At 44.6% G+C, this 26,923-nt stretch overlaps 2 protein-coding genes across 3 annotated transcripts in view; one reads left to right on the top strand and one right to left on the bottom strand.

The window, feature by feature from the left end:
- The window catches only part of GSTZ1 (glutathione S-transferase zeta 1), a 15,337-nt gene extending 4,660 nt beyond the window's left edge, over window positions 1-10,677 (top strand). For both annotated transcript variants that reach the window (XM_035108063.2, XM_035108068.2), the window contains exons 5-9: window positions 2,479-2,604; window positions 4,315-4,390; window positions 5,145-5,197; window positions 7,377-7,426; window positions 9,503-10,677. In XM_035108063.2, coding sequence (XP_034963954.2) covers window positions 2,479-2,604; window positions 4,315-4,390; window positions 5,145-5,197; window positions 7,377-7,426; window positions 9,503-9,629 — 432 coding nt within the window. In that variant the 3' untranslated portion in view covers window positions 9,630-10,677. The remainder of the gene's footprint in view (window positions 1-2,478; window positions 2,605-4,314; window positions 4,391-5,144; window positions 5,198-7,376; window positions 7,427-9,502) is intronic.
- LOC118081536 (uncharacterized) lies at window positions 10,651-26,923 on the bottom strand. The gene is made up of 13 exons (XM_035108041.2): window positions 26,454-26,923; window positions 24,858-25,034; window positions 24,369-24,474; window positions 23,028-23,129; window positions 21,259-21,487; window positions 20,406-20,429; window positions 19,292-19,414; window positions 18,152-18,339; window positions 17,124-17,323; window positions 14,359-14,450; window positions 12,899-12,953; window positions 11,634-11,731; window positions 10,651-11,549 (listed from the first exon to the last, which is right to left on the bottom strand). Exons 1-13 carry the CDS (start codon window positions 26,660-26,662, stop codon window positions 11,308-11,310), a joined length of 1,845 nt encoding a protein of 614 aa, XP_034963932.1. The 5' UTR covers window positions 26,663-26,923; the 3' UTR covers window positions 10,651-11,307.

The following is a 26,923-nucleotide window of genomic DNA, read 5'->3' as shown; positions in this document are numbered from 1 at the left end:
GTGAAACTGCAGGTTCCACTTTTCTCCGTAACTGCTTGACCGATCGTCCTGAAATTTTGACACAACGATCCAGGCCACTCCCCGAGTGTTGTTGGGGACAAAAATCCCTCAAATCACACACCTGGGCAGGTATAGACCTGGTTTTCCACCAACTCAAACAGTGCCCTCAAGTGGCGTTATACCCTCCTCCACCCCCTCCCTTCCTGTGAAATCTAAGCCACACCCACAAACCAAATGACATAATCAACCAAGCAACTGAAACCACCAAGGCAGCCATTATCAGACCCCTAGGACCCTGCCAGGCTCCTAGGGAGAGAACAAGCGTATGGATCACAGGCCGCAGCACGGCCTTTGATTTATGTAGGCCCCTGCAGGGCAAGGTGTTTTTACTTTACCATTTAGCACCACTACACCCCCCCCCAAAAAAATCCCCCACCAAAAAACCAACATTGCCAAGTGGAGGTAGGGGCCTGCCTGGGGGTGGGGGCCGAATAGGGAGCAGGGATACGTAATGGGCCAGAACAGCGTGGGGGGAGACACAGGGATGAAACCTGCCGTCTCCACAGTATCTTTCCTCGACTCAGGAGGACTCTGAGGCTCAGGGGGATCTGAAGGGGGGCTATTACCCTCCATTTCACATATACTACGACTGAATGCAACCCTCTGCGTCTTTTTTTAAAAAAACAACCATGTCCTCAGATATTTGCAGTGCCCAATTCCCCCCCCCCACATTTACAATCCCCTACCTTCCCCTTGCCACTTCCTGGGATTTTTATGGAACTGAACAACTTGGGTGCTTCAGAACGCGCCTTCTGTTGTCAGGCCCTTGCAGGGCCCGGTCCAGGTAGATAATGTGGCCCTGTTTTTAACCCTTTTGTTGCTTTTTTCCATTTTACTGATTGTGAATATGCTGACCAAGGCCCCCTTTGGATTTGGAGGCCCACGCCAAGTAGCCCATATGACCCCCCTCCTTCTGTCTGGGCCTGTCTGTTGCTACGGGGCTGTGGCGCTTCGCTATCTGACCCACCCCCCGGCAGGGATTTTTAAAGTAGTTCTCTGGGTCCCAGGGCGCATCATCACCCCCGATCCTTATTCTAAATATATAGAAATGTTCACAATGCGTGTGCAGGGGCCAATGTATGGAGATACAGGGGGGAGGGGACAACAGAGGGCTCAGACAAAAGTAAATACTGGGAAATGGAACCCAGAAACTGGCAGGTCCTTCTCCAAGGGTGGTGGCCAATGTAGGAAGATACCGGGGGTAGGGGTCAACATTCCCCAGGGACAACAGAGGGCTCAGACAAAAGTGCATGCTGGGAAATAGAACCCAGAACCTAACAGTTCCTTCTCCAAGGGTGGGGGCCAAGGTATGGAGATACATGGGGGAGGGGCCAACACTCCCCAGGGATAACAGAGGGAAGGGTATCCTACCGAAACACAGGGATGAGCCGGGGTGGAGGGAGGAGGGGCAGGATACGTCATGGATCGGGACAGGGTGGGGGGGATCACAGGAAAGAACCACAGCAACGCGTGGCTGGGTCAGCTAGTAATAAAATAATAATTTATTATTTATACCCCGCCCATTATTTATACCCAGCCACTCTGGGCGGCTTCCAACAGAAGAATAAAATAATCGATTAAAGATTAAAAGCCTCTCTAAACAGGGCTACCTTCAGATGTCTTCTAAAAATCTGGTAGCTGTTTTTCTCTTTGACATCTGATGGGAGGGCGTTCCACAGGGCGGGCACCACTACCGAGAAGGCCCTTTGCCTGGGTCCCTGTAACTTGGCTTATCGCAGCGAGGGAACCGCCAGAAGGCCCTCAGCACTGGACTTCGGCCCTCCAGATGTTTTGGACTACAATTCCCATCATCCCTGACCACTGGTCCTATTAGCTAGGGATCATGGGAGTTGTAGGCCAAAACATCTGGAAGGGTTGTTTGGGGGTGGCTGCTCCAGAGGTTGCTGAACTCCAGCTTCCATCAGCCCCAGCCTGCATGGGTGATGATGAGAAGCGACTGTAAAGCCCAACATTATCTGTAAAGCCCCATGGCTCCCTATCCTTGGGTTTAATCCAAGCGGATCTAGAGCTTGTGGTGCACAAGCTTCATTCAGGTGATCCATGGCTTACCTGTGGATTTGTCACTGAAGATGGGAAATGGCACATCCATTGTGTTAAACATTTATATTGATTTTTAATTGTATTTCTATTGCTTCTTTTATTTTATAATATATAGGAAATAAAAGCAATAACATTTAAAGAGTCATACAGTATTGCCACATTACAATTGCCGCAGCAGGCAGAAAAATGGTCCAGCAAAATCCTCATCAAATCCATGCAGACGGGTGGGGGGGGGGAGTTTGGGAACTACTGCTTTAGATTTCTCACTCCTTGATCTGCACCAGGGAACTACTGTCTCCACTTCAACCACTCCCCCCCTGGGCCATTCTTGTCTAAAAGTCTCTCCGCTTATTGCAGATAGCAATAATAGAGTACCTGGAGGAGACGCGTCCAAAACCTAGTCTCCTGCCCCAGGATCCAAAGAAGAGAGCCCAGGTGCGGATGATCTCAGAGCACATTGCTTCTGGAATTCAACCCTTGCAGGTAATTGCCCAGTTTCTGGGCCTGCCTATCCATCCTTAACCCTGTTGGATCAGAATTCACTACTGACTGCAAATGACGCTGTGTCCCTTGTTAAGAACCTCAGGCCCCAAGGAGGGCTTGTGGGAGTGGTTGGGTGCAGGGATACCAAAACATCAGAATGGCCAGTTCTGGTGCCCTATTAAATATGTTGTAGGCTTACAGCAAAGCAGCTTGCCAGGTCTCCTAGCCTTTGCAGACATAGCACAGACATCGCAGCAAGGAAATGGCTTTTCCACAGAGTCTATAAGCTATAAGGCTACACCTTCTTTAATAAAGCCCTATAATTGGCCGTTCTGATGTTTTTGACGTCCTCCTTTGATGTTCCTGCACCAAACCACTCCCACGAGCCTGCCTTTGGGCCTGTGGTTCAGAACACCCCTCCCGATTGGGTTTCCACCTGGATATATATTCTGCAATATGTAAATGACACAGTGATAGTGCAAAATTGGGGGTGGATTCATACTGGACCAGCCACACATCGTTCCAACTGGAAGCAATGCTTCCTCAACGTTACAACATTATTTCCCCCCGGAAGGGCACTTTAGCACTGCAGTGCAAAAAACCAAACAAACTGCAACATTTGAAGTATAAAAAGTGACAGGATGTTAGCAGAAGGTACAGGACTGAAACTGATTGAACACAAAATAGTATTATCCCGACACTTTTGCAGGTGCAAACCCTGTTGTAAGCAAAATCATGCTTAACCACCCCACACCACGAGTGTGCAAATAATCATGAATGCACAGTAAAAAGGGCATCTTGAAGGCTTCTCCCAGGAAGGTGGGAGTAATGAATACAGATAGTATTGCAGATGACCCCTGCCCTCATACTGTGTTGTACTAGTGCTCACTCAGTACCCATTGTCTGTCGTCCTCTTTGTATCTGTTCCAGACAAAAAAGTCCCTAGAGATAGAAACAAGACAATACCTGTTTGTCTTGCCTCAGCCTTAAAGTTCAAAAGGCACATAACACTACAGCAGGGATGGGGAATCTGCGGCTTTTCATATGGTATTGGATTCTGGTTCCCAGACACCCTGACTGAGGATCAGGGATGATGGGAGTTCCACCCCTAGAAAGACACAGCTTAGCTACCCTTGCAATATATCATAGATTAAAGCCTCACTATCTGAATAATAATGATAATAATAATAACGCAGGTGGCGCTGTGGTCTAAACCAGAGCCTAGGGCTTGCCGATCAGAAGGTCGGTGGTTCAAATCCCCGCGACGGGGTGAGCTCCTGTTGCTTGGTCCCAGCTCCTGCCAACCTAGCAGTTCGAAAGCACGTCAAAGTACAAGTAGATAAATAGGTACCGCTCTGGCGGGAAGGTAAACGGTGTTTCCGTGTGCTGCTCTGGTTCGCCAGAAGCGGCTTTGTCATGCTGGCCACATGACCTGGAAGCTGTCTGTGGAAAAACGCCGGCTCCCTTGGCCTATAGAGTGAGATGAGCGCCGCAACCCCGGAGTCGTCCGCAACTGGACCTAATGGTCAGGGGTCCCTTTACCTTTTACCTTTCTGAATAATTGTCTTTGCCATACCTTCACACACCCCAAAAGTAGTTTTCCAACCTTCCTTCTCTTTTTATTATTAATATTTACTTATTAGCCACCATGGTGAAGCTTCTGGGTGTTGTACAGTAGAGGCAATCTAACCTCTTCCTACATTTTATCAGAACTTGAGTGTCCTGCAGCAATTGGGTGAGAAGAAGCAAGACTGGGCAAATAACTGCATTTCTCGTGGTTTCAAAGGTGAGTCCCAGGTTGAAACTTTTAGCTGGACTTTAGTCATCTGCTAGCCAGGTAGGAGGTTTTGAGGGGAAATCTGTCCTCCTGTCCGGCTTGTACTGGGAGACACCAGTGGAACAGCGAAGCCAGCCTCCATCAATCTGGTATCCCTCCAGATGCTTTGGATTAAGCTCCTATTAGTCTCAGGCACCACAAGTTTAAAGAGCAGCATAAGGCTGTTTGGAAAAGGGCTTTTAAAGAGCCTCACACTGCGCTTTGAACAAAGTCAGGACTTCAAATCACAGAAACATCTGACATAGTGATGTCAGGTGATTGGCAGGGGGGCACCCACACCTATCATTCAAATTTGACCTGGTAAGGCTGGGGAAATATGGGTCTGGCCTACCGGCTTCCTCAACCTTGCATAAACACGTGGTCAAAACTTGCTCATTTAGTTTAGTTCTCAAGCCATAAACCAAGAACAAATGTTTGCTGTAGCTCACAGTTAGTCTGGAGAGAACTAAACCATGAGCCCAGTTTTGAACAACACCCAAGGCCAAGCTATGACTTAGTTCAGCACAGCGCTGAATAACAGGGGAGAAGCAAAACCGATGTGATATCCTCCTTGGGAGGTCCAGATATTTGCCATTTAATAACCAGGACATTTAATGTTCCTTTATGAAAACACTGCCAAATTTAGCAGTGTAATAGGTCTATGCTGAAAAACATAAAAGTGTGTTCTCGATTTCCAACAACATGCTGTTTTCTTTTCCTGGAGCTTTGGAGCAGATCCTGCATGAAACAGCTGGGCGCTACTGTGTTGGGGATGAGGTAAGGCAAGATGTGATCCTGTCATCTGAGGACCAAGATAATGAGAAACTCAGAATTACCAAGGTTTGGTTAACCAGGATGCCAGCAAGGAACTCCCCAGATTTCCTAAGTCAGGGTGGCAAGAAATCACTTGTGGGCATCCAGTGAAGCTGAATGTTGGAAGATTTAGGACAGATGAAGAGAAGTGCTTCTTCATGCAGCACATAGTCACACTGTGGAAGTCGCTCCCCCAGGAGGCAGTGATGGTCCCCAACTTCAATGGCTTTAAAAGAGGATTAGACAAATTCATGGAGAGTGCTATTGATGGTTACCAACCATGATGGCTGTGCTCTTCCCTCCACAGCTGGAGGCAGCAAAAGTTCTGAATTCCAGTTGCTGGAAACTACAGCAGGGGAGAGCACTCTTGTGCTCAGGCCCTGCTTGTGAGTTTCCCGTAGACATTTGGACTTGGCCACTGTGAGAACTGGATTGATGGACCATTGGCCTGATCCAGCAGGCTGTTCTTATGTTCTCTTATCTGTGCACTGGTATCAACGCAGAGGCCAAGCGAGTAGAGATCCAAGGACACAGTAAGCTAATAATTTACTTATTCCTTTCTCTCCCTACCCCAGTTAACCGTTTTAGGGACCTCTCGCAAAAAGCTGGACGTTACACCCCTAGTCTTGGCTACAGCAAGAGTTGAGCAGCAGTGCCACCTGCTGACAGTAATCACCCTGCATTTCCACGTTAGGATATTACCGTTAGAATATTACCGTTAGCAGGCCAATCAAAATGTCACAGAATATCAGTGTATCTGAAGAAGTGTGCATGCACACGAAAGCTCATACCAATGACAAACTTAGTTGGTCTCTAAGTTGCTACTGGAAGAAGAAATTTTTTTATTTTGTTTCAACTATGCCAGACCAACATGGCTACCTACCTGTAAACAGAATAGCGTGCAAGCTGTTACTCTGGTTGTTGGGGGAGTGACCATTATGTTCTTTCTCCTTCCAAGGCCCCAAAATGTGTGTAGATGATCTTTTCGGGTGCCTCAAGGAAATGTTAGTTGAAAGGGGTTCTTGCAAATCCAGTTCTGTTTATATGCACTTATATTCTTGCCATCATCTCCTTCCTGCAGACCCACCTCTGCACCCAGCCAACAGAGAACTAAAAGGGAACAGGAGAGCAAGCCCCCCCCCCCCATACACAAAAATTAGCAAATCCAACATATCTGAATACAAAAATAACAATGGTAACCAAAGTCCACATGTGCCCCCAAATTATACTACAAATCTAATGCAGTACTGGCTGAAAAGGATACCTGAAAAGGACTATATTCAGCTTCAGGATGCTGCTCATTCATGTAGGTCAGTTCAACCAGCCCTGAGTGAGCCATCTAGCCCCTTTCAATGGTGTTTCATCAGCTAGAGATTTTCCTGTTCCAAGTGGCCTGCAACTACCAAGTGCTGATTTTAATCATACCTGGTACTTTGTTTTGGTTGTTTTCATCTGCTGCTCAAGTGTGTGGCTTGATATTATTATTATTATTATTATTATTATTATTATTATTATTATTATTATTATCTGATCATTTTTAAATGGTTCACAATACTTTTTTAAACTCTTCATATCAGCTGCCCTGGGTATTCTAATACGAAATGGAATGGCGGGGGTATAAATATCACGATAAATAAATCCATATCCAGTTAATGAGCTGAGCTACAGAAAATAGTGAACTGGAGTTTCCCAGCAAACTAACTGCAAAGGGTTACAGTACGTTTTTAAATGTCAAACTGTTGAATATTTCTGTAAGCAGAATTTTGTATTGTATTCATTTGTCTTCCACATTCCCTGCCTCTTCTCATTGCTTTTAATATCGAACTGCTCAGTACTGTGCCTCCCTTAGGATCACCGGCATCACAGGACTCAGAACACATTTTGATTCCAGCATTGCAGGGGTTGGGCTAGATGACCCTCGGGATCCCTTCCCACTATACAATTCTATGATTCTGATACATTAGATAGAAGAGGAGGCAGAGAAACTTCTCCACTGTCATTCCACCAGTCTCTGAGCTGAAATTCCAGCCACATCAAAATGCCACCACTATAATTTAATTCTGAGAAAACACAATCCCCACTAGGTTCAAAAGCTGAAGGGGCTCTTGTAACTGCTTTAACATTTCTTTCTGCTTCTCTGCAGGTAACCATGGCTGACCTATGCTTGGTCCCCCAAGTTTTCAATGCCGAGAGGTAAGCAAAACTATGCCTTGCTAGTTGCTAGGGCAACTGGTGTGATCCCATTGGCCTAGTTGGGAGTCATACTTGGGGTGGAGTGGGGGGATAATACCCACTGAAATAGCAGACAAATTGGATAAACTTTCAGTGATTCTGCAATGGGATTCTACTTCCAGAAAATGTTGGGGAGGAAGGGAAGTCAGGAGAAGTGCAATGCTGTTATGTTTTATATTTTGACATTCAGGTGAAGCATGGGGGGATATCTGTATGAAGTCACGGTGCTTAAAAATAAACCCACTGAAATAAGCTGGCTAAAATGGAGGCACAGGTTAATTCTGTGTCCAGGGCGGCTGTCTACCAGCTCCATCTGGTACGCAGGCTGAGACCCTACCTGCCCGCAGACTGTCTCACCAGAGTAGTGCATGCTCTACTTATCTCCCGCTTGGACTACTGCAATGCGCTCTACGTGGGGCTACCTTTGAAGGTGACCCGGAAACTGCAATTAATCCAGAATGCGGCAGCTAGACTGGTGACTGGGAGCGGCCGCCAAGACCACATCACTCCAGTCCTAAGAGACCTACATTGGCTCCCAGTACGTTTCCGAGCATAATTCAAAGTGTTGGTGCTGACCTTTAAAGCCCTAAATGGCCTCGGCCTAGTATACCTGAAGGAGCATCTCCACCCCCATTGTTCTGCCCAGACACTGAGGTCCAGCGCCGAGGGCCTTCTGGCGGTTCCCTCACTGCGAGAAGCAAAGCTACAGGGAACCAGGCAGAGGGCCTTTTCGGTAGTGGCGCCCGCCCTGTGGAACACCATCCCATCGGAGGTCAAGGAGATAAACAACTACCTGACATTTAGAAAACACCTAAAGGCAGCCCTGTTTAGGGAAGTTTTTAATCTGTGATATTTTAATGTATTTTGGTATTTGTTGGAAGCCGCCCAGAGTGGCGGGGTATAAGTAAATAAATAAATAAATAAATAATAATAATAAAATGACTTAGGTCTGCTGACCTAGATGGGTGTACTCTGAATGTGCCCAACGTTGCTTATCACTTTGTATTTATTAAGAAAAATAGAAAATTAAAAAGTGCAGTGTTCCAATCTACAATTGGAAGGCAAGCAGTGAGTCATCCCAGTTCAAGATGACATGTGAAACACCACCTAAACAGCCCAGAATTAGGATGTCCACTAGACTTTTGTCTTCCACATCCCAGCTCTGTATTGTTTCTCCTCTGGCTAAATAAGGCTTTGAGACTACAATGCCCATCATTCCTGACCACTGGTCCTGCTAGCTAGGGATCATGGGAGTTGTAGGCCAAAAACATCTGGAGGGCTGAGGCTGAGGAAGCCTGGCCTAAATGACTTTGGTTGCCGACATCTAGCTACACAAGATGTTCAGTGCGTCACTGGCAATCGCAACAGCCATTTTTGTTCATTTAATAGCAAGGATGAGGGAACCAAAGTAAATGCAGGGGAGAGCCCTTCCCTCCCCAGCCAAAATCCCAGTGAATCCCCCCCTCCGAAATGCATGCTACAATTAATAGGGGGGAAACCATTTACACCAATGCAGCTTTTGTGCAAGAGCTTATTTCACTGGATCATGGTTTGTGGGTGGAGCATTTATTCTCAGAATATATTGCTATTATGGATAGGGGAAATACTTGATTTTGTTTGCATTTAAAGGCAAATCTGCACTTTCTGAAAAAAATATGAGAGCCAAAACAAAGCCATCCTTAGAAATTCACATTTCTCCCAGTTTTGCAATGTATTTTTGCAGCCAAGTGATGTGCACAGAAATGCATATATTGGGGTAGAGTGTACATGAAAATGTGTATGTTAGTGAAAATAACATACAAAAAATGCATTAAATTAGGGGAAATTGATTTGAAAAACTGCAGGTGGGGAAATTATGTGCGCACACACACACTAGGATTATGATGATTTTTTTATTATTATCAAATAGCTGTGGGGAAATGAAGTACTATTTAAGATTGGGAAAATGAGAGTTCCAAAATTGACACATTTGTCTACCCCTAATCACTACATTAACTACCGCAGCCTCTATGTCTAACTATTCATTTGTCTTGGCAGGTTTAAAGTGGATCTTACACCATTCCCCACAATAAACAGAATCAACAAAGCTCTCTTGGAATTAGAAGCGTTCCAAACCAGCCACCCATCACGGCAGCCAGATACCCCTTCAGAACTAAGAGTCTAAAGCTGCCCCATTTTCTTAGTGAGGAGGATTTGGGCAGATTTTTTTTTAAAAAAAATATATGATTATGTTTTTTTATCTTGTGAACTGCCATGAGACCTGCAGGTGGTATATAAATTTAATAAATAGTAATATTTTTCCCATAAAGGGACTCTCCTATGTGCCACCATCTAGGAAGAACCACAACTTGAATGATTTCCTGCTAAGAGAGGGAGATGCACTCCACCAGCATGTTTTATTCTGGTTTTATTCTGTGAACAGCCCTGAGACCCTCGGGTATAGGGTGGTATATAAATTCAATAATAATAATGATGATGCAACTACATTAAAGCACTTAACAAGACCTAACCCTTGATCATGTTTTGACAATTGTAAAAGGAAATTAAAAGAAAAAAGAGGTTCTGACTATTCTGTGTGTGAGGTTCAGTTGATATTATCTTGCTTGTTATACTCTAGGTGGCAAAGGTACCATCCTGCTGGCTGGACTGCACAAAAATTTAGACAAAACAGCAGCTTAACTACTTTTAACAAATAACTTCCTCAGTAGCACCCCAGGCAGCAAGCAAGCAAGCTTTTTTTTCCTGTCCAAAGGCCTAAATCATAAATCCCATTTATTTACGTTGTAGAAGTAAATGGAAAAGCCTTCTGCATAGGAGACAGCTGCTAAGATGCAGAATTGCGGAGAGATCTATGGGATCAGGGCTGCCAGACTGGGGGCTAAAGTAGTGCCTGCCAGCCAAATTAAGCCCACGGCCACATCATCTCAAAATAGCAAAGAGGTTATGGTGAAAATGGGAGTTGGTGCAATACACTGGCAGGAACTAGGCATCTTCTGAATCTCACAGGGGCTGAAGTTTTTCCTTGGAGAGGTCAGAACACACTTCTGTGAAGTATTAAAGTAATTCTACAGCAAGAAAGAGGTGGATTATGTGTATAAATTAAGCAAATGTGCGTGATTTAGGAGGTTCTGGGAATGCAATTGCTTCTCTCCATGCCTCCAGCAAAGTTTCATAGCATAAATAGAACAAAGACAGATTTCTTTTTATCACAACTCTTGTACATGCTTTATTACACAATTTGGGTTTGGATTATTATTATTTTGCTGGGGAGGTGGGGCTTGGTCAAACTGACAGGGGACAGAGGATTAAAAACAGGAACATAATAGAATGGGAAGAAACAGGAGCAAGGAGGAAAGGTATAGAAATGCATTTGTATAATCCAGATCCAGCTGTCCAATATCTGAAGCCCAGCCTATGTGCCCTTCAGTTTATAAACATCCCACAGTATTTGTTCATTCATTTTCCAGGGTACTTTCCTCTCCACTAGCAAGGATTAAGCCGAGGCACTACTACATCCAAGACTGACTGATTAGGGCATATCATAGAATATGGGGTTAAAGAGCAGCAACAGTGAGGGATGGGGGAGATTACACTGAAGTGACAGAGTGCAAAAATGCAAATACTGAAGTAAAAACCCTCTGCCCGATCTCCTGAAAACCCATTTTGTTTCTCCTACGTGGGATGAAACCAGCAGGAAGATCAGCAAGCTATTCAGAGAGGGATGTTGTTGTTTCCACAACCTCTGTTCCCACTGGCAGTCTTGTATCCATCCACTTGTAATCTTCCAATATTCAGTCTTTCTGATCTTGCCTTCTTGGTCCAGACACAGGAATCCCAATGACTCAAGCAGGGTCCAGGGAAGGCCTCGTCACCTCGAGGTCCAGCTGCAGCTTGCTTGTACTATTGTAGAACTTGCCAGCACGGTCTGACCCCCCAAAGACCAGAACCGTGCACGCATTGTGCTTGCCCTGGTTCTCCTTATCCGCATCCGTCTGGGGGGCGTAAGTCAAGTTGAGCAGTGTGTGCCCTGCCCGGGGCACGGAGCAAAGGTCACTATGCTTGACTGCACTCCAAGTCAAGGTATCTGCAACGGAAAAGGGTTAACGGGTGGTAGCAAACCGCCACATCTTGAGGGAGTACTGGTAGCAAAAGTGCCGCAAGGTCTTACCAAGATGGAATGTGAATGCATCCCGAAAGGCTCCTCTGACACCACAGCCTCCGCTTATCAGCACTTTCTGATCAGACACTGGAATGGCTGCATGGAAACTGGAAGCAGAAGATGGATTCTTAAGGATTAGAATAAAGCGAAAGTGAGAGCTTGTACTCTTGAACACCACAGTTGCTCACTTCCTGCCTGGCCATCTAGGGTAATCGTCTCGCCCACCCAGCTAATATGCTCCCCCATTTTCTTCAAATGTATTGTGTAGCCATGTATTGTGAGTCCATCACATCATCTGCTTGCATGATCGTAAGGCAACATGGTGGCCAGGACCAGGGCATCTTGATGTGGCAGATAATGACAGTGAAAGGTAAGGAGGCTAAGGCTAGGGTGTGTCTGGTGTAACTTACATGGGATATGTTTTTTGAAAGCAGAAGGCTCATCTCTATCCCCAACTCTGTTCTACTCAAACTTGTAGCATGGATTTGTTTGGTCCATCTCTGTACAATTTCTGATTTGTTCCACATTTTCCAGAGGAAATATCCATGCAAAAATGTTAACAGTTCTTTTTTGGGGTGAGATCACTTTTTAAAAAGCTCTTAACTCTTATGAGGTGATGCGAGGACTGCCTTTTAACCTCCCCACTCTACTCCTTTCATGGTTAACAGCTGCTTGGAGCAGCTACAACAACACTTGAAGACTCCTCTCTGCTAAGCCGCTCCTTAAAGAGCTACAAGCTGCTTGAAGCTGGAGGCAAGTGTAAGCTTTTCCTCCGGGTCATCATGTGATGCGGTGATGACTCTCTCACATCAAATACCGCAAGGACAAAAAGATGGCTGCTACCATCGATCACCTGCCTAGGAGCTTAGATATAGGCAGGTATACCAACAGCTTGAAGGTTTCGCCCATTAAATCAGGGATGTGGAGCCTGTGTCCTTCCTGATATTGTTGGGCTCCAGCTCCCATCATCCCTGATCATTAGCCAAGCTGGCTGGGGGCTGATGGGAGCTGGAGTGCACCAGCATCAGGAGTGGGAGGGGATACAGGTTCCATGTTTCTGCAGTAAAATGATCAAGGACCGGTTTCCTCTTGTCAACTAACAGGCTTCTGAGAAGAGCAACACATGCAAGTTTAAAGCTCTGTCTTTTTCTAGCCCAGGCTCCAGGGATGCCAACTCATGACTGACAACAGCCCTTCAAATATGCACCTCAGACCCCTTTCCATTACAATCACTAGCATTGTTCATGCAAGAGAGCCCCATATTCAACTCTTACCTGCGAGCTGAAGGTTGTCCAGAGAGAAAAGGAACTGAAATGTACTCCATGAAACCTGGAGGCACATGAGGAAAAGTGAAAGATTTCAGATGCAACAAACTTCTTGGGGAGAAGTAAAGTTTGTGGTACCTTAAAAACACTGAACATTACTACAGCAGAAGCTTTTGTGGGCTAGAGTTGGCTTCATCAGACGTAAGGAGGAATGTAAACAATGGTATCAATTTGTAAAGAAATGCAAAAAGGCCTGACTAGTGACCATTCACTCGTCAGGCGTGCTCTGGTCATGGGGTCACGAAGACTCGGACACGACTAAACAACAACAAAGTGACCATTCATAAAACTATTGAATTTAGATCACAGGCTTTACTTTTTGCATTTTATTCACTTCCTCTCCACTCACACACCCACAGTAACTTTGTTACACTTCAAGGTGCTACAGGGTTTTGATGTTTTTGCTGAAATAGACTTCACACAGCTTCCTCTCTGGATGGGAATTGCAGCAGCTTATTGCATATAATGCAGAGGTGTCTGTAACTGCATTTTGGCCATAAATCCTGTTACAGTACCAGTAGTCTTACAATGGCCAGTGAAGGGTCATTTTTGATCCATTCTCCAAAATGTTTTGAGGCCAAGTCGTTGTTTGCTAGCACCAGTCTTTCCTCACACCAGTATGCAATATACAGGTGAAACTCGGAACATTAGAATATCATCGAAAAGTGCATTTATTTCAGCAATGCAACTTAAAAGGTGAAACCAATATATGAGATAGATCAGGGGTCAGCAACCTTTTTCAGCTATGGGCCGGTCCACCGTCCGTCAGGCCATGTGGTGGGCCGGACTATATATATTTGGGGGGGGGGTGAATTCCTATGCCCCACAAATAACCCAGAGATGCATTTTAAATAAAAGCACACATTCTACTCATTTAAAAACACCAGGCAGGCCCCACAAATAACCCAGGGATGCATTTTAAATAAAAGGACACATTCTACTCATGTAAGAGCACGCTGATTCCCGGACCGTCCGTGGGCCAGATTGAGAAGGCGATTGGACCACATCCGGCCCCTGGGCCTTAGGTTGCCTACCCCTGAGATAGATACATGACATGCAAAGCAAGATATGTCAAGCCTTTATTTGTTGTAATTGTAACTGTCATTAGGCAGGTCAATTATAATTGGACTGTAATTAATGAAATGTAATAGCAATGTTTATTTTTGTATTATTGTAACTATTTGTTTTATTACGGTAGAATTTCCAAAATAAAGCATTTGTAAAAATTAAAAGACAAATAAAAAGTTGCATTACTGAAATAAATGCACTTTTCGACGATATTCTAATTTTCCGAGTTTCACCTGTATACCAACTTCTGACATCTCCTGCCTCAAGGGATTCCTTTAACCTCACCAGGCGGTGGACTTCAACTCTATCCAAATTGAGACAGGGAATGGCAAAGTTCTTACCCAGATCTAGGATGTGTGTGTCATTCAGGTAGAAGGAAGTCTTCTGGCCCCCAAATATGATTAGTTTGTTCCTCAGCAGAGTAGCTGAATGGCTTTGAGAAAGCAAGGACAGACAGTGAACAAGGAAAATGTAGGAAAATAAAACAGCCCCTGCAACATCTATAGCTAGAAATCCACTTTATGTCTTACATTTTTGAATGATTTTTCCTAGCTTCAGTCAATCTCAGTGGCCGTTCTGGGGCACCCACAGGGGCTGTACATAAGCAGCTCCACCATTTCCAAAGCTAGCAAGGCATTTGGTGGAAAGATGCCAAATGTTTGGCCAGCTCCAGCAACGCCTTAAAAAACAAATTACGGTGTTCCACTATCTAAGAGCAACTTGCAAAAAGTTTTAATCAGCTTCATTAAGCCTTTCGGTAGCAGAAGAATAAAATTGCTCTTTCGATAGCACTAAAATAAAATGTGTGAGTTGGTTTTAGATATAATAATGTTTATGCTTCATGTTTTGCCTGTAATTTTTAAAAAAATCTCTGTTGACATAAGCTGGCCTGCAACCTTAGGATGTGTTCACACTCCAGTTTACTGTGCACTCACCGAGTTTCCGGTGCTGGTTTATAATCTGTGTTCACATGAAGTTATCCAAAATGCATTATGCATCTTGTACTTTGTTATAAGATACTACTGTTTGATGTATTGTTTCTCAAACCAGCTTCACATGATTGGAATCCTTATGCCTCTTTGCATAGGGTAAAAGCATCCCTGTGGGAAACAACTTCACTGAAATCTATGGCAGTAATGTGAACACAGCCCTAGAGTGGAGGGCAGGATATAACCCCCTCAAAAAAAAGACACACATAAACATAATGTAATATGAACCATGGAACACAAAAGGCTTTTTTGCTAGAGAAATGCATCAAGTAAACACAAGTTTTACAGCACTGCCAGAGTAGATTCGCCAAGATTTTATCTAGATTAAGAACAAACTCATTAACTCATCAGAAGTGATAGAATTTCACCCGTTTGTTAAAAGTTTTATTTAAGGAACATACTAGGGAATGTATAATTTGATCCGGAGACCTACAGATCCAACACCTAAGCTGATCTCTGCAAAATGAGAAGAAGCTTCTATTAATTCTTTCTCTTGACCAGCAGGTTTTTGTGAATTCTCTGATTAAGAGAACTGAAAACTATTTAGCCAAAACACAAACTCCCATGCTGGAGTTAAGGAAAACTTCATCAAGATTTACACAGCTGTATCAATATCAGCTACAGTTAGAACTGGATATGGAATAACTGATTGGTTCAAAATTGGGAAAGGAGTACGACATGGCTGTATATTGTCTCCCTGCTTATTTAACTTATATGCAGAATTCATCATGCGAAAGGCTGGACTGGATGAATCCCAAGCCAGAATTAAGATTGCCGGAAGAAATAGCAACAACCTCAGATATGCTGATGACACAATCTTGATGGCAGAAAGTGAGGAGGAATTAAATAACCTTTTAATGAGGGTGAAAGAGGAGAGCGCAAAATATGGTCTGAAGCTCAACATAAAAAAAACCAAGATCATGGCCACTGGTCCCATCACCTCCTGGCAAACAGAAGGGGAAGAAATGGAGGCAGTGAGAGATTTTACTTTCTTGGGCTCCATGATCACTGCAGATGGTGACAGCAGTCATGAAATTAAAAGATGCCTGCTTCTTGGAGAAAAGCAATGACAAACCTAGACAGCATCTTAAAAAGCAGAGACATCACCTTGCCGACAAAGGTCTGTATAGTTAAAGCTATGATTTTCCCAGTAGTGATGTATGGAAGTGAGAGCTGGACCATAAAGAAGGCTGATCGCCGAAGAATTGATGCTTTTGAGTTATGGTGCTTGAGGGAGACTCTTGAGAGTCCCATGGACTGCAAGAAGATCAAACCTATCCAATTCTGAAGGAAATCAGCCCTGAGTGCTCACTGGAAGGACAGATCCTGCAGCTGAGGCTCCAATACTTTGGCCACCTCATGAGAAGAGAAGACTCCCTGGAAAAGACCCTGATGTTGGGAAAGATGGAGGGCACAAGGAAAAGGGGACGACAGAGGACAAGATGGTTGGACAGTGTTCTTGAAGCTAACAACATAAGTCTGACCAAACTGCGGGAGGCAGTGGAAGACAGGAGTGCCTGGCGTGCTCTGGTCCATGGGGTCACGAAGAGTCAGACACGACTAAACGACTAAACAACATCAATCAATATCAGTATATGAGCCTGGTCCTAAAACCAGCAAGAGGCACTCACTCCACTTGTGAAACGAGGCTCTCATACTTCTCTCCCGTCTGTGACAGTCCCCCTGCAAGCTGATCCTTAAATTGCATGCAATAAAGTTATGCAGCCCACACGAGACACCTTGGATCCAAGCCATAGTCTTGCCTTCTACTGCACAGAGCTTTTAAAATGGCATTGTAAGCTTCATACTGGGAACAGGGGTGTGAGAGAATAAAGCACTCCCAAGGAATTCCAGGCAGAGAGGATGGATAGGAGGTTTCTGAGGGACCCTCAGTTTGAGGGGCGGAGACCCTTGGCATTATAGCACTATCAAACAAAGTAAACACCCGCATGAAAATGTACAAGTGTTTTCAAAGAAAGTACTAATTACACTATTTCCAACCGCCAGGGAAATAAAATAAAAATGAGAGCAATGAAGTTGTCCATTATCACACTTCAGTGAGAAAAATCAAGAAATCAGCAATAAGATATTCTCCTCTTGAAGCAAAGAAGACTTACCCAAGCCTAGGCAAAGGCTTCTCCCCCTCAACAATGGGTTGATACCAGATCTCATACTCGGGGTTGAAAACAAAGAGTGTGTTGCTGCAAGCTCCCATCTCCAGGCATGACATTTTAGGGAAAGCTCCTCCGAAGACAAATAGCTCCTTTCGGTAGATGGTTGCACTATGGTAAGCCAGCGTTGGCACTTTACCCTTAGCCTAAGGAAGAGATCACCGGTCACTGTACAGGCTTGACATTTTAGGCTGACTTAGCATCAGCACCACAGACAGCTCCTTTGCTGGCAGCATCAATGAACAGGATTCATTCCAATGCCTTCCTAATAGACCTGATAGCAGCTGCCTCAATCACTCCCCACCTGAGCTGTGATCCACCACTCTCTCTTACATGGAGGGAAGGTGCTTACAAAAGTGGGGAAGACTCAGGGATAAAGACACCTTCTCAGATGGTTTGCTCTTTTTTAAAGATTCTAAATTCTTGAGCACTGGTAGGCAAACTAAGGCCTGGGGGCTGGATCCAGCCCAATCGGCTTCTAAATCCGGCCCACAGACGGTCCGGGAATCAGCGTGTTTTTACATGAGTAGAATGTGCCCTTTTATTTAAAATGCATCTCTGGGTTATTTGTGGGGCATAGAAATTTGTTCATTTCCCCCCTACTTCAAAATATAGTCCGGCCCCCTACAAAGTCTAAGGAACAGTGGACCGGCCCCCTGCTGAAAAAGTTTGCTGACCCCTGTTCTTGAGGTTTTGTGAGTGTCATTTATGTTTTAATAATAATAATAATAATAATAATAATAATATATTATTATTATTATTATTATTATTATTTGTACCCCGCCCATCTGGCTGGGTTTCCCCAGCCACTCTGGGCGGCTTCCAACGAAGATTTAAAATACATTAACATGTCACACATTGTTGTAAATTGCATGTTGAAAACTGGGACGCAATTTAAAAACAAAGGAATGGATGTCTCTTATATAATAACTGTTCTCTTTGTTGCTCAAGGCTTTGTTTCTCTTGCGACTCACAGACACATGAAGCCACTTCCACGATGCCGTGTCCAGAACATGGATGTTGCTGTAGCGCTTTGCCTCCCTCATACCCCCAAAGATGTAAATGCGCTTGGTCTCTGGGTCATATGTGGCACTGTGGCCCCTTGAACACTGTGGCATGGAACCTTGTGCTGGGAGATCCATGGGGAACCAGAAGTCATTGTCTGCGAAATCAGCAACAGAAGTGAAAACTCAAGATGTGCAATAGGGTGGGGGGAAAGTTGCACAAAGTAGTCGCCAACATGCTAAAAGCTTAGAGGTGGCTTCCCTGCTAACCAGAACACAAGTAGTGTGCAAAGCAAGTTAGATCCAGCCACTTTCAAGTTCAGATCACCAGGCATGGCAGATACTCCTTTAAGAACTACCCCCATATAGGAAAAGCTGATTCCAATTCAGTTTTCCTCTGATCAGTTGCAGACAGTGTCAACATGTACATCATAGAATCATAGAGTTGGAAGAGACCACAAGGGCCATCCAGTCCAACCCCCTGCCAAGCAGGAAACACTATCAAAGCATTCTTGACATATGCCTGTCAAGCCTCTGCTTAAAGGCCTCCAAAGGAGGAGACTCCACCACACTCCTTGGTAGCAAATTCCACTGCCGAACAGCTCTTACTGTCAGGAAGTTCTTCCTAATGTTTAGGTGGAATCTTCTTTCTTGTAGTTTGAATCCATTGCTCCGTGTCCGCTTCTCTGGAGCAGCAGAAAACAACCTTTCACCCTCCTCTATATGACATCCTTTTATATATTTGAACATGGCTATCATATCACCCCTTAACCTTCTCTTCTCCAGGCTAAACATACCCAGCTCCCTAAGCCGTTCCTCATAAGGCATCATTTCCAGGCCTTTGACCATTTTGGTTGCCCTCTTCTGGACACATTCCAGCTTGTCAGTATCCTTCTTAAACTGTGGTGCCCAGAACTGGACACAGTACTCCAGGTGAGGTCTGACCAGAGCAGAATACAGTGGTCCTATTATTTCCCTTGATCTAAATGCTATACTCCTATTGATGCAGCCCAGAATTGCATTGGCTTTTTTAGCTGCTGCATCACACTGTTGACTCATGTCAAGTTTGTGGTCTACCAAGACATCACTGCAAGCAATGAAGCATCTCACCAATTTCCAGTTTCCACAGGGCATCTTGGCAAAATTGTTGATTAGTTCCTTCGCCACCGATCAAAACAGCAGTTTCAGGGTCACTCAGGCACATGGCATGGCACCACCGAGGGCTTGGACATACTGCCGAGAGATGCAGGAGTGGAGACAGCAGAAACATACCACAGAATCCATCTCATTTCATTACGGGAGGGTTATTTGGGAGAAGTTCCTCCTGAAACCTACACCATGACTGATTCTGGCTGTTTCCATACTACCCTTCATGTGGAATTGCCATTGTTCGTTCACTCACTTTTTACAGGTCATCTAAATGACATCAAATCAATATCCTCTAGTGCGTTTTCTTGGTCCTCAAACCACAGAAAATCCTGTGCAAACTCCACATATGTAGATGGTCTTAAAACTAATCTTCCACTTTTCCTAGAGCTGCAGTTTAGGTACACCAGTGACACTGCAGGTAAATGAAGCTATAGCCATGCCGGTACCATTTTGTCATTTTTCTATTCTATCTTTTAATTAACACCAATGTTCTTTGGGCTACTTTTTCCCAACTTTTAAAGGAATTCTTGGGAGTAATTACCAAATTGCTCTTTAAAACAATAAACTCTAGAATAACTGCTTTTTAAAAGGTGGCTCAGATGTACTCTGTCTTTCGCAGCCTAGGACTCTCATGCCTAGAAGGGTAGACTGAACATAGTGAGATGTGCAAATACAATAATTAATGGGCGAGATTCAACTAATGATTTCTGTCAATGTAAGCCTTGCACAAGGGCTTCTGCTTGCAGATTGAGGCTTCTCCCCCCCCCCCTTCTTCCCACTACATGCCCCCCCAATTGGCTCGAGGGGAGAGGGGTCAGGAGAACTTCCAGAACAGCACACAGGGAGAGGAGAGGGGGGATTGTTCCTTACAACAAGCTGAAATGCTTGCCCTGACAAAATGATCACCTTAGCACGACATAAAATTCCTCCCACTATACCCTCAAAACACAGGAAGTCGGTTGCAATACCACATGTAGCTTACACTGGAAGAGCAGTAACTGGGTATTCCTAGGATCTGCTGTTCTGGAAGCACTGAATGAATTCCAACAAATTGTTCAAGGAACAGGTATTTTACCTTGCAGCTCTTTAACTTCCAAGTCTGCAGAGAGAAAATGTTCAGGGAGGTTACTATTCTCGTGCAATGCTCTCTCCAAACTGATTTTCAATGGGTCATGCATTTATATTGGAAAAAAAGAAAATAATGCTATTTCATCATAAGCAAAGAAGTTATCATCCTGCATCAGGCAAAATGTTTTAGAATGCACACTCAGTAATTCAACATGCATTTTTTGCGCACCGGCGGCCAATCCACACATTAACATTGGTAATGCATGATTCTCACCCCACCCTCAAACTATAAATACCAACAGTGAGGGAGACACTATCAGAATCAGGTCTGCAGCATGTAGTGGGATTAGCTCTTTCCTATCATGTTGTGGCTCTGATTAGTAGTCACCTGTTAAAGTCATTATTTGGCACAGGAAGGAGCACCACCATTGGTGCCAATCTGGCAACAGTTTTTCGATTGCATGAAAATGATGACTGGCCAGGAAGTTAAAGAACAAATTGGAGGTTGTCTCCATAAGCTGCAAGCAAACATCATTGATATCATCAAGTATATAACTCTCTGCTAGGTATCTTCCCCAACTCCTATGCATCAGGACAAATTCATATAAATTAGAGCATTCTGAATGTGTGTTGACTAGATGTATACAGGTTCTGGCATGTGCTGAAGCCTTGTATTTTACAACATCACTGGAAAGTTTCTGAAAAGGAGGCCAAGCTAGTAGGAAAAGGTGGGGGGGGCGGAACTGGACATTGTACATTCATGGGAGCCCAAATACTCCTCCCTGTCCCAGAATGCTATACAATTACAAGCTAATTTGGTCTCAGAAACTAGACATCACTCTTGCTATAGATTTACTAACCTTCAGATTCCTGCTGCCTGTTGGATGCCAAAAGTTCAAAGAGAACCCTCCTGGTCTTTAGGCGAGCTGAATTAGATGTGCATGTTTTATTCCTGGCCTCCTCACAGTCCACCGGTGCAGCAGTTGTTTCTGGAGCAGGAAGCATGAGCAGGGTTTCCATGGGTGGAGAGAACTCCTTCCTTTCAAGCACAGGCTCTTTAACAGGCATCGCTGAACTCCCATTCTTAGACTGTTCCACAAAGAACAGAATTAGATCAGGATCAGAAATCATTCAAGCAAAATGAATGGGCCTAATGAAAAGGGCTCACTGAAGGCAGGCACTACAGACAACTCCAGTTTTCCCTGGGCTGCCCTAGACAAGGGGTCGTCAACGTGGTGTCTTCCAGATGTTGTAGACTACAATTCCTATCAGCCCTGACCATTGGCCATACTTGCTGGAACTGGGAGTTGTGTTGCCCAACATCTGGAGGGTCCCATGTTGGCTATTCTTACCCCATATGCTTTGCTCCTGTTCTGTCCAGCTTGAGAGTTTTCCCCAAAGCATCTGGTAAACCACTGTTGGAAGTAGAAGGTAGGGTCCAGCAGGGTTCATCAAAGGCCCAAGCACTTATAGAATCATAGAACCCAACTCGCTCAATCTTCCTCATAAGGCTTGGTTTCCAGATTCTTGATCATCTTGGTTGCCCTCCTCTGCATGCATTCCAGCTTGTCTACGCCCAAAACTAGACACAGTATTCTAGGTATGGTCCGACAAAGGCAGAATAGAGCGGTACTATTACTTCCCTTGATCCAGACACTCTACATTTGTTGAAGCAGCCTAGAATAGTATTAGCTCTTTTTTTTCTTTTTTTTCTGCTGCATCACACTGTTAACTCATGTTCAGCTTGTGGTCTACCTAGATCCTTTTCACATGTACTACTGGCAAGCCAGGTGTCCCTCATTATATTTGTGCAGCTAATTATTCCTGCGTAAGTGTAGAACTTGTTATTTGTCCCTACTGAAATTCATTCTTTTAGTTTGGTCCCAGTTCTCTAATCTATTAAGGTTATCTTGAATCCAGATTCTGTCTTTCTTCTGCGGCATTAGCTATCCCTTCAAGTCTGGTGTCATCTGCAAATTTGTTGAGTGTGAAACGCCAAATGAAGTTTCCACTACAGAATTTTGATCACAAATGCAATCTCTGAGCAATTGTTCTAAGTCTATGACCTCAAGCAGTCCTACAGATCACACAGAATATGGTAGTAGAAATATGGAAGGAACCACTTCAGATTGTAGGTGCAGATACTGTATATCTTTTGCACACTTTCCCACACAAAACACAAACATCCCTGCATGTAGAGGATAGGCAGAAAGGTTTCAAGTAGCCCTCTCCCCGGTGTGGGGAATAGAATTACAGTGGTACCTCCGGTTACGAACTTAATTCGTTCCGGAGGTCCGTTCTTAATCCGAAACAGTTCTTAAGATGAGGCGCGCTTTCACTAATGGGGCCTCCCGCTGCCGCCACACTGCTGATGGGTGACTTCCGCTTGTTCACAACCAGGAGCATCTACTTCCGGGTTAGCGGAGCTCATTACCCGAAGTGTTCGTAAGGAGGATGTTCCACTGTACTCTCCTCCTCTTCCCCATTCCCTCAGTAGGAATAACGCTTCCAGAATTCCACTACCTGTCTATGTAACTTGTAGACGGGTCGTGGTCCTAGAGGTTAACAACAAGCAGTTAGGAGAATGGAGAAAAAGCCACCAAAAGGAGACCTCTATCTATAAACCTACCTCAGGTGCCTCATCCAATCGCTGACCTGTATCTTCTGGAAGGACAGGTGACTGATTAGGCTCTGTGGCCTGAAATGGGCGGGTGGGGGTGCTGTTGAGCAGCTAAGGAGGAGACACACACACATGAGAACAACACTTGCAACTTGAGTCAAAAGGCAATGCAAAGGTGAGGAGCACCCTACATTGGAGGCTTTTAAAGAGAGGGAGGTATGGTTCAAAGGATGTGACCCCTGTGTAAAGGGGTAGACTGAGTGGGCATCTTTCTGTTCCCTCTTTGGGGGTCTCTCTCGATTACACAGATCATGGTTGCCATAGCAGCAACCAGTATGCCCTTGAGCCTGCTGCCAGTGTTGCTATTAAATGCCAGGTTAGTCCATAATAAAATCTCCCTTATTCATAATTTAATTTTGGATGAGGAGGCTGACGTGGCTTGTATTATTGTATAACTAATTGGATAACTGCAATGTTCTGTACATGGGCTGCCTTTAAAATATGCTGGAAACTGGGAGATACAAACATATTTCATCCATGCTTTTGTCATCACTGGCTTCCAACCAGTTTTCAGGCCCAAATCAAAGAGCTGGAGTATCTCACATGTAGCTACCGTACTCAATCCGTGAGATTTGTTTATTTATATCCATTTATAGGCTGCCCTTCGTCATGTTGTTCTGTGGTAGTGGCCCAAAGGGCCATAATGAATGTGATAATGTGAAGTTCCAGAGATAGTTACATACAGCTCAATACAACAAGCAAACTAAGCACACAAACATTACTAGGCAATAAATTAAATCTAATCAACAGTCAGGAAACAGAAACAACACTATAGTGGGAAGGGTATTCTGAACACGTCCTGCAGCCCCAAAAACCTATGCAAAAGGTGCATTTGACCTGACATTGATATGTATATAATGATGAGGCCAGAAGGAGAGGGCGTTCCAAAACCTGGGGGGCCACCACAGAGAATGTCCTCTCATGCATTCCTGCCTACAAACTTGATAGGGTAGCAGAGCTACCAGCAGTGCCTCCCCTGCAGATCTCAACAGTTGAACGTGTCTGTGAAGGAGGCACTTCTTCAGATACTTAGGGCCTATATTTGATGTTTTATTTATATTTTAGGCTAAGTATTTAAACTTTCAGGGCACATGGCCATCACAAGGCAGAATAATAGTTACACAGCATATGAATATTCATTAACAAGTAGCATTATACAGGAACAGATACTTTTAAGATTTCCATTTTCATATCTATCTGTATATATGGGTCACGTTAAAAATGAATCCACATGGACCCAGTCTCAGTAGGCAGGGAGTACAGAAATGACAAGATAGAAAACTTTCCTACCTGTTCCTCGACAGTCAAGAGAAGCTTAACAGGGTTACCATTCTCTACCTGCTTTAACGAAGCCATCAAAACATCCACTCGCCAGTCACCTTCCCATACCAAACACCTGCTTGAGTAAAACAGACAGATCACTATTTTCTTGCTCTGCAGTAATTTTACATTTATTTCAACAGCTGATAAGAGTTAAATTGACAATACATTCTTAATCTTTAAAGACTGTCCATAACAGAACAAATGGATTTGGTAGGTTGCAATAGCACAACATCCTCATGACAGCTGCTGTAACTAATAGCATGTTGATCCCTGAAGTCTTAAGTTCAGATCCAGCCTTTGCTGGCCCTGGACACATTCCCTGCTTTGAAAATAAGGAATTTATTCCCTCTTACGGTATTTCACAGAACTTCCTCACGGTGTGTTTGGAAAGCACTTGGCACGCTAACAAGTATCAATACTGGCACCAAAATTCACTAATTATTATCTAGAATTTACCTTGCTTCAGGCCCCAGCTTGCCAATCTTTTGTGGCTTAACATTTGGATTCACTAATATTTCCACCATGATGCTTGTCTTCTGAGAATAGCGGCTCCAGTCACCCAAACCAAAGACCACTAACTGTTTGGGCAGTGGAAGTGGTAAGTGCGTCTGGTAAAATTTCTGACGGCATTTGCTTAGAGAGGAGAGAAAATATATTAGTCTCAAAAGTGATAGCATGGAAACAAATTGAGAAGGATTCATAGTGATGGAAAGCAAGAGTGGAAAAGACTGGTGCTGTGTACGCACAATCATGGGTGTGGCCAAGAGGGGGCAGAGGGGACAGCTGCCCTCCTAAATCAAGTACAGTAAATAAATATACTTAACTGACCAATTGTGTTGCAGATAACTTGATTCTGCCCCAACATCAAGCCTGCCCCCTAAAATAATTCCTGGCTACGCCCATGCACACAATACCTTTAAAGCACATTTGAAGCACATTTCCCCCTCAAATAATTATGGGCACTATAGTTAACTCTGAGGGGTAAATTACAGTGCCCATAATTCTTTGAGGGGGAAATGTGCTTTTAAAGGTGTAATAGCATGTACGGTATGCAACAAAGGGATTCCTTCTCACTTATTCCCTAAAAGAAGCAAGAGGGATTGACAACCTGTTTTGAAACTTTGGAACTATATTTCTAGGACAGAAGGGACCCAAGCGAGGGCATATATACAAATGTGAGGCTTACACCGTGTGTAATCTGAATAGAAACCCTTCAATATGCCAATTATGAACATTGCTTTTACAGCGGCTTTCTTTGCACCAGCAGTCCCCATTTACCAGTCTATATAGCAGTCTATATAGCAGTCTATTCTCCAATAGCTGCCCCCATTTCATATCTTGATGGTTTTGTGGATTCCTCTCTAACTTCCATCTTGCTTCCCATAACTGCCTACTAAACACGGTTGAATTCTAATGTATGTTCTGTAACAAAGGCAGCCAGATGCACTGGGAGATAAGAAGTTCTGTTGAATAAGTGGAAGTTAAAAGACCTAGAGCCCTAAGGAGTTAAAAGGAAATTAATTTTAAAGCTTATCAGTTTTCTAATACACAATGCATTCATAAACTAGTGCAAGAGAAGATACAGCAAAATGCATAAAGAAAGAACAATCAGCAATGAAGAGTTCTGGTGAGGCCTTGACTTTGGTTGGCAGAATTGGGATATTGCACACACTTCTTTTCATATGTGAAACGGTGAAAAGTTGCAAAACATCCATGCCTATTTTAAGTGCTTGTTTGCTGGTCATGCAGAAATCGGCTTTTTACAACATGTAGATAAGCAGCACCGCTTGCAAATGTCTGCCCATCAAGCTGCTGTTAAAGGCACACACCTACACTGGCTAGCTGAGAAGTAGTTGGCAACCCTAAATGCACCCAAAACGTTGCTAGTGGTTAGGCTCCGGATGCCGCACAAGACTCTTCGCTGCTTTCATGGTTGCTGTTGGTTTCCACGTGCTAACACACCGTATCGATCGCACATAAGTTTTCCAAACCCTTGCCCGCTTTCACCCTCCTGGATGGCGAGAAAGGCGAGCCGCCGCGCGCAGGCCTCACCTGCTGAGCTGCCGGGGCGGCTCGCGCAGAGACCAGAGGGCGTAGAAGTGGAGCTTGCCTTCCCGCCGGGAGAAATCCGCCCCTCCGCGGGGCTGCGGGACGAGGGCGGCCTCCCCCCGCTGCCAGAGGCCTCCGGGGGCCCAGCTCCATCGGCGGCGGGGCGTCCCCAAGCCATCCAGACTCAGGAAACTGGAAGTGGCAGAAAGCATCGCAGAGGGAGCGGCGTTTGGCGCCCACCAACCCACCCGGTTTGGGGGACACCACGGGGGACTCAGGGTAGCATAAACTGCTCCTCGCTCCTAGGTCTGGGTAGGTCGGCACGCGGCGAGCTTGGGCTGGGCGCGAGCACTCTGCAGCTGCTCAGAGGTGCTGTTTATTATAGCCCCGCATATTCCAGGGCGGAGCTTTGTGGTACCAGCTACAGTAGTTTCCTGATCCCTGTTTAATCAGTTTCAGGTGTGACCAAACCG

Source organism: Zootoca vivipara, chromosome 1 (genome assembly GCF_963506605.1).
Source record: "Zootoca vivipara chromosome 1, rZooViv1.1, whole genome shotgun sequence".
Taxonomy (NCBI): Eukaryota; Metazoa; Chordata; class Lepidosauria; order Squamata; family Lacertidae; genus Zootoca; species Zootoca vivipara.
Note: the sequence above shows the minus strand (reverse complement) of the source record. Positions and strands in the feature narration are given on the sequence as shown.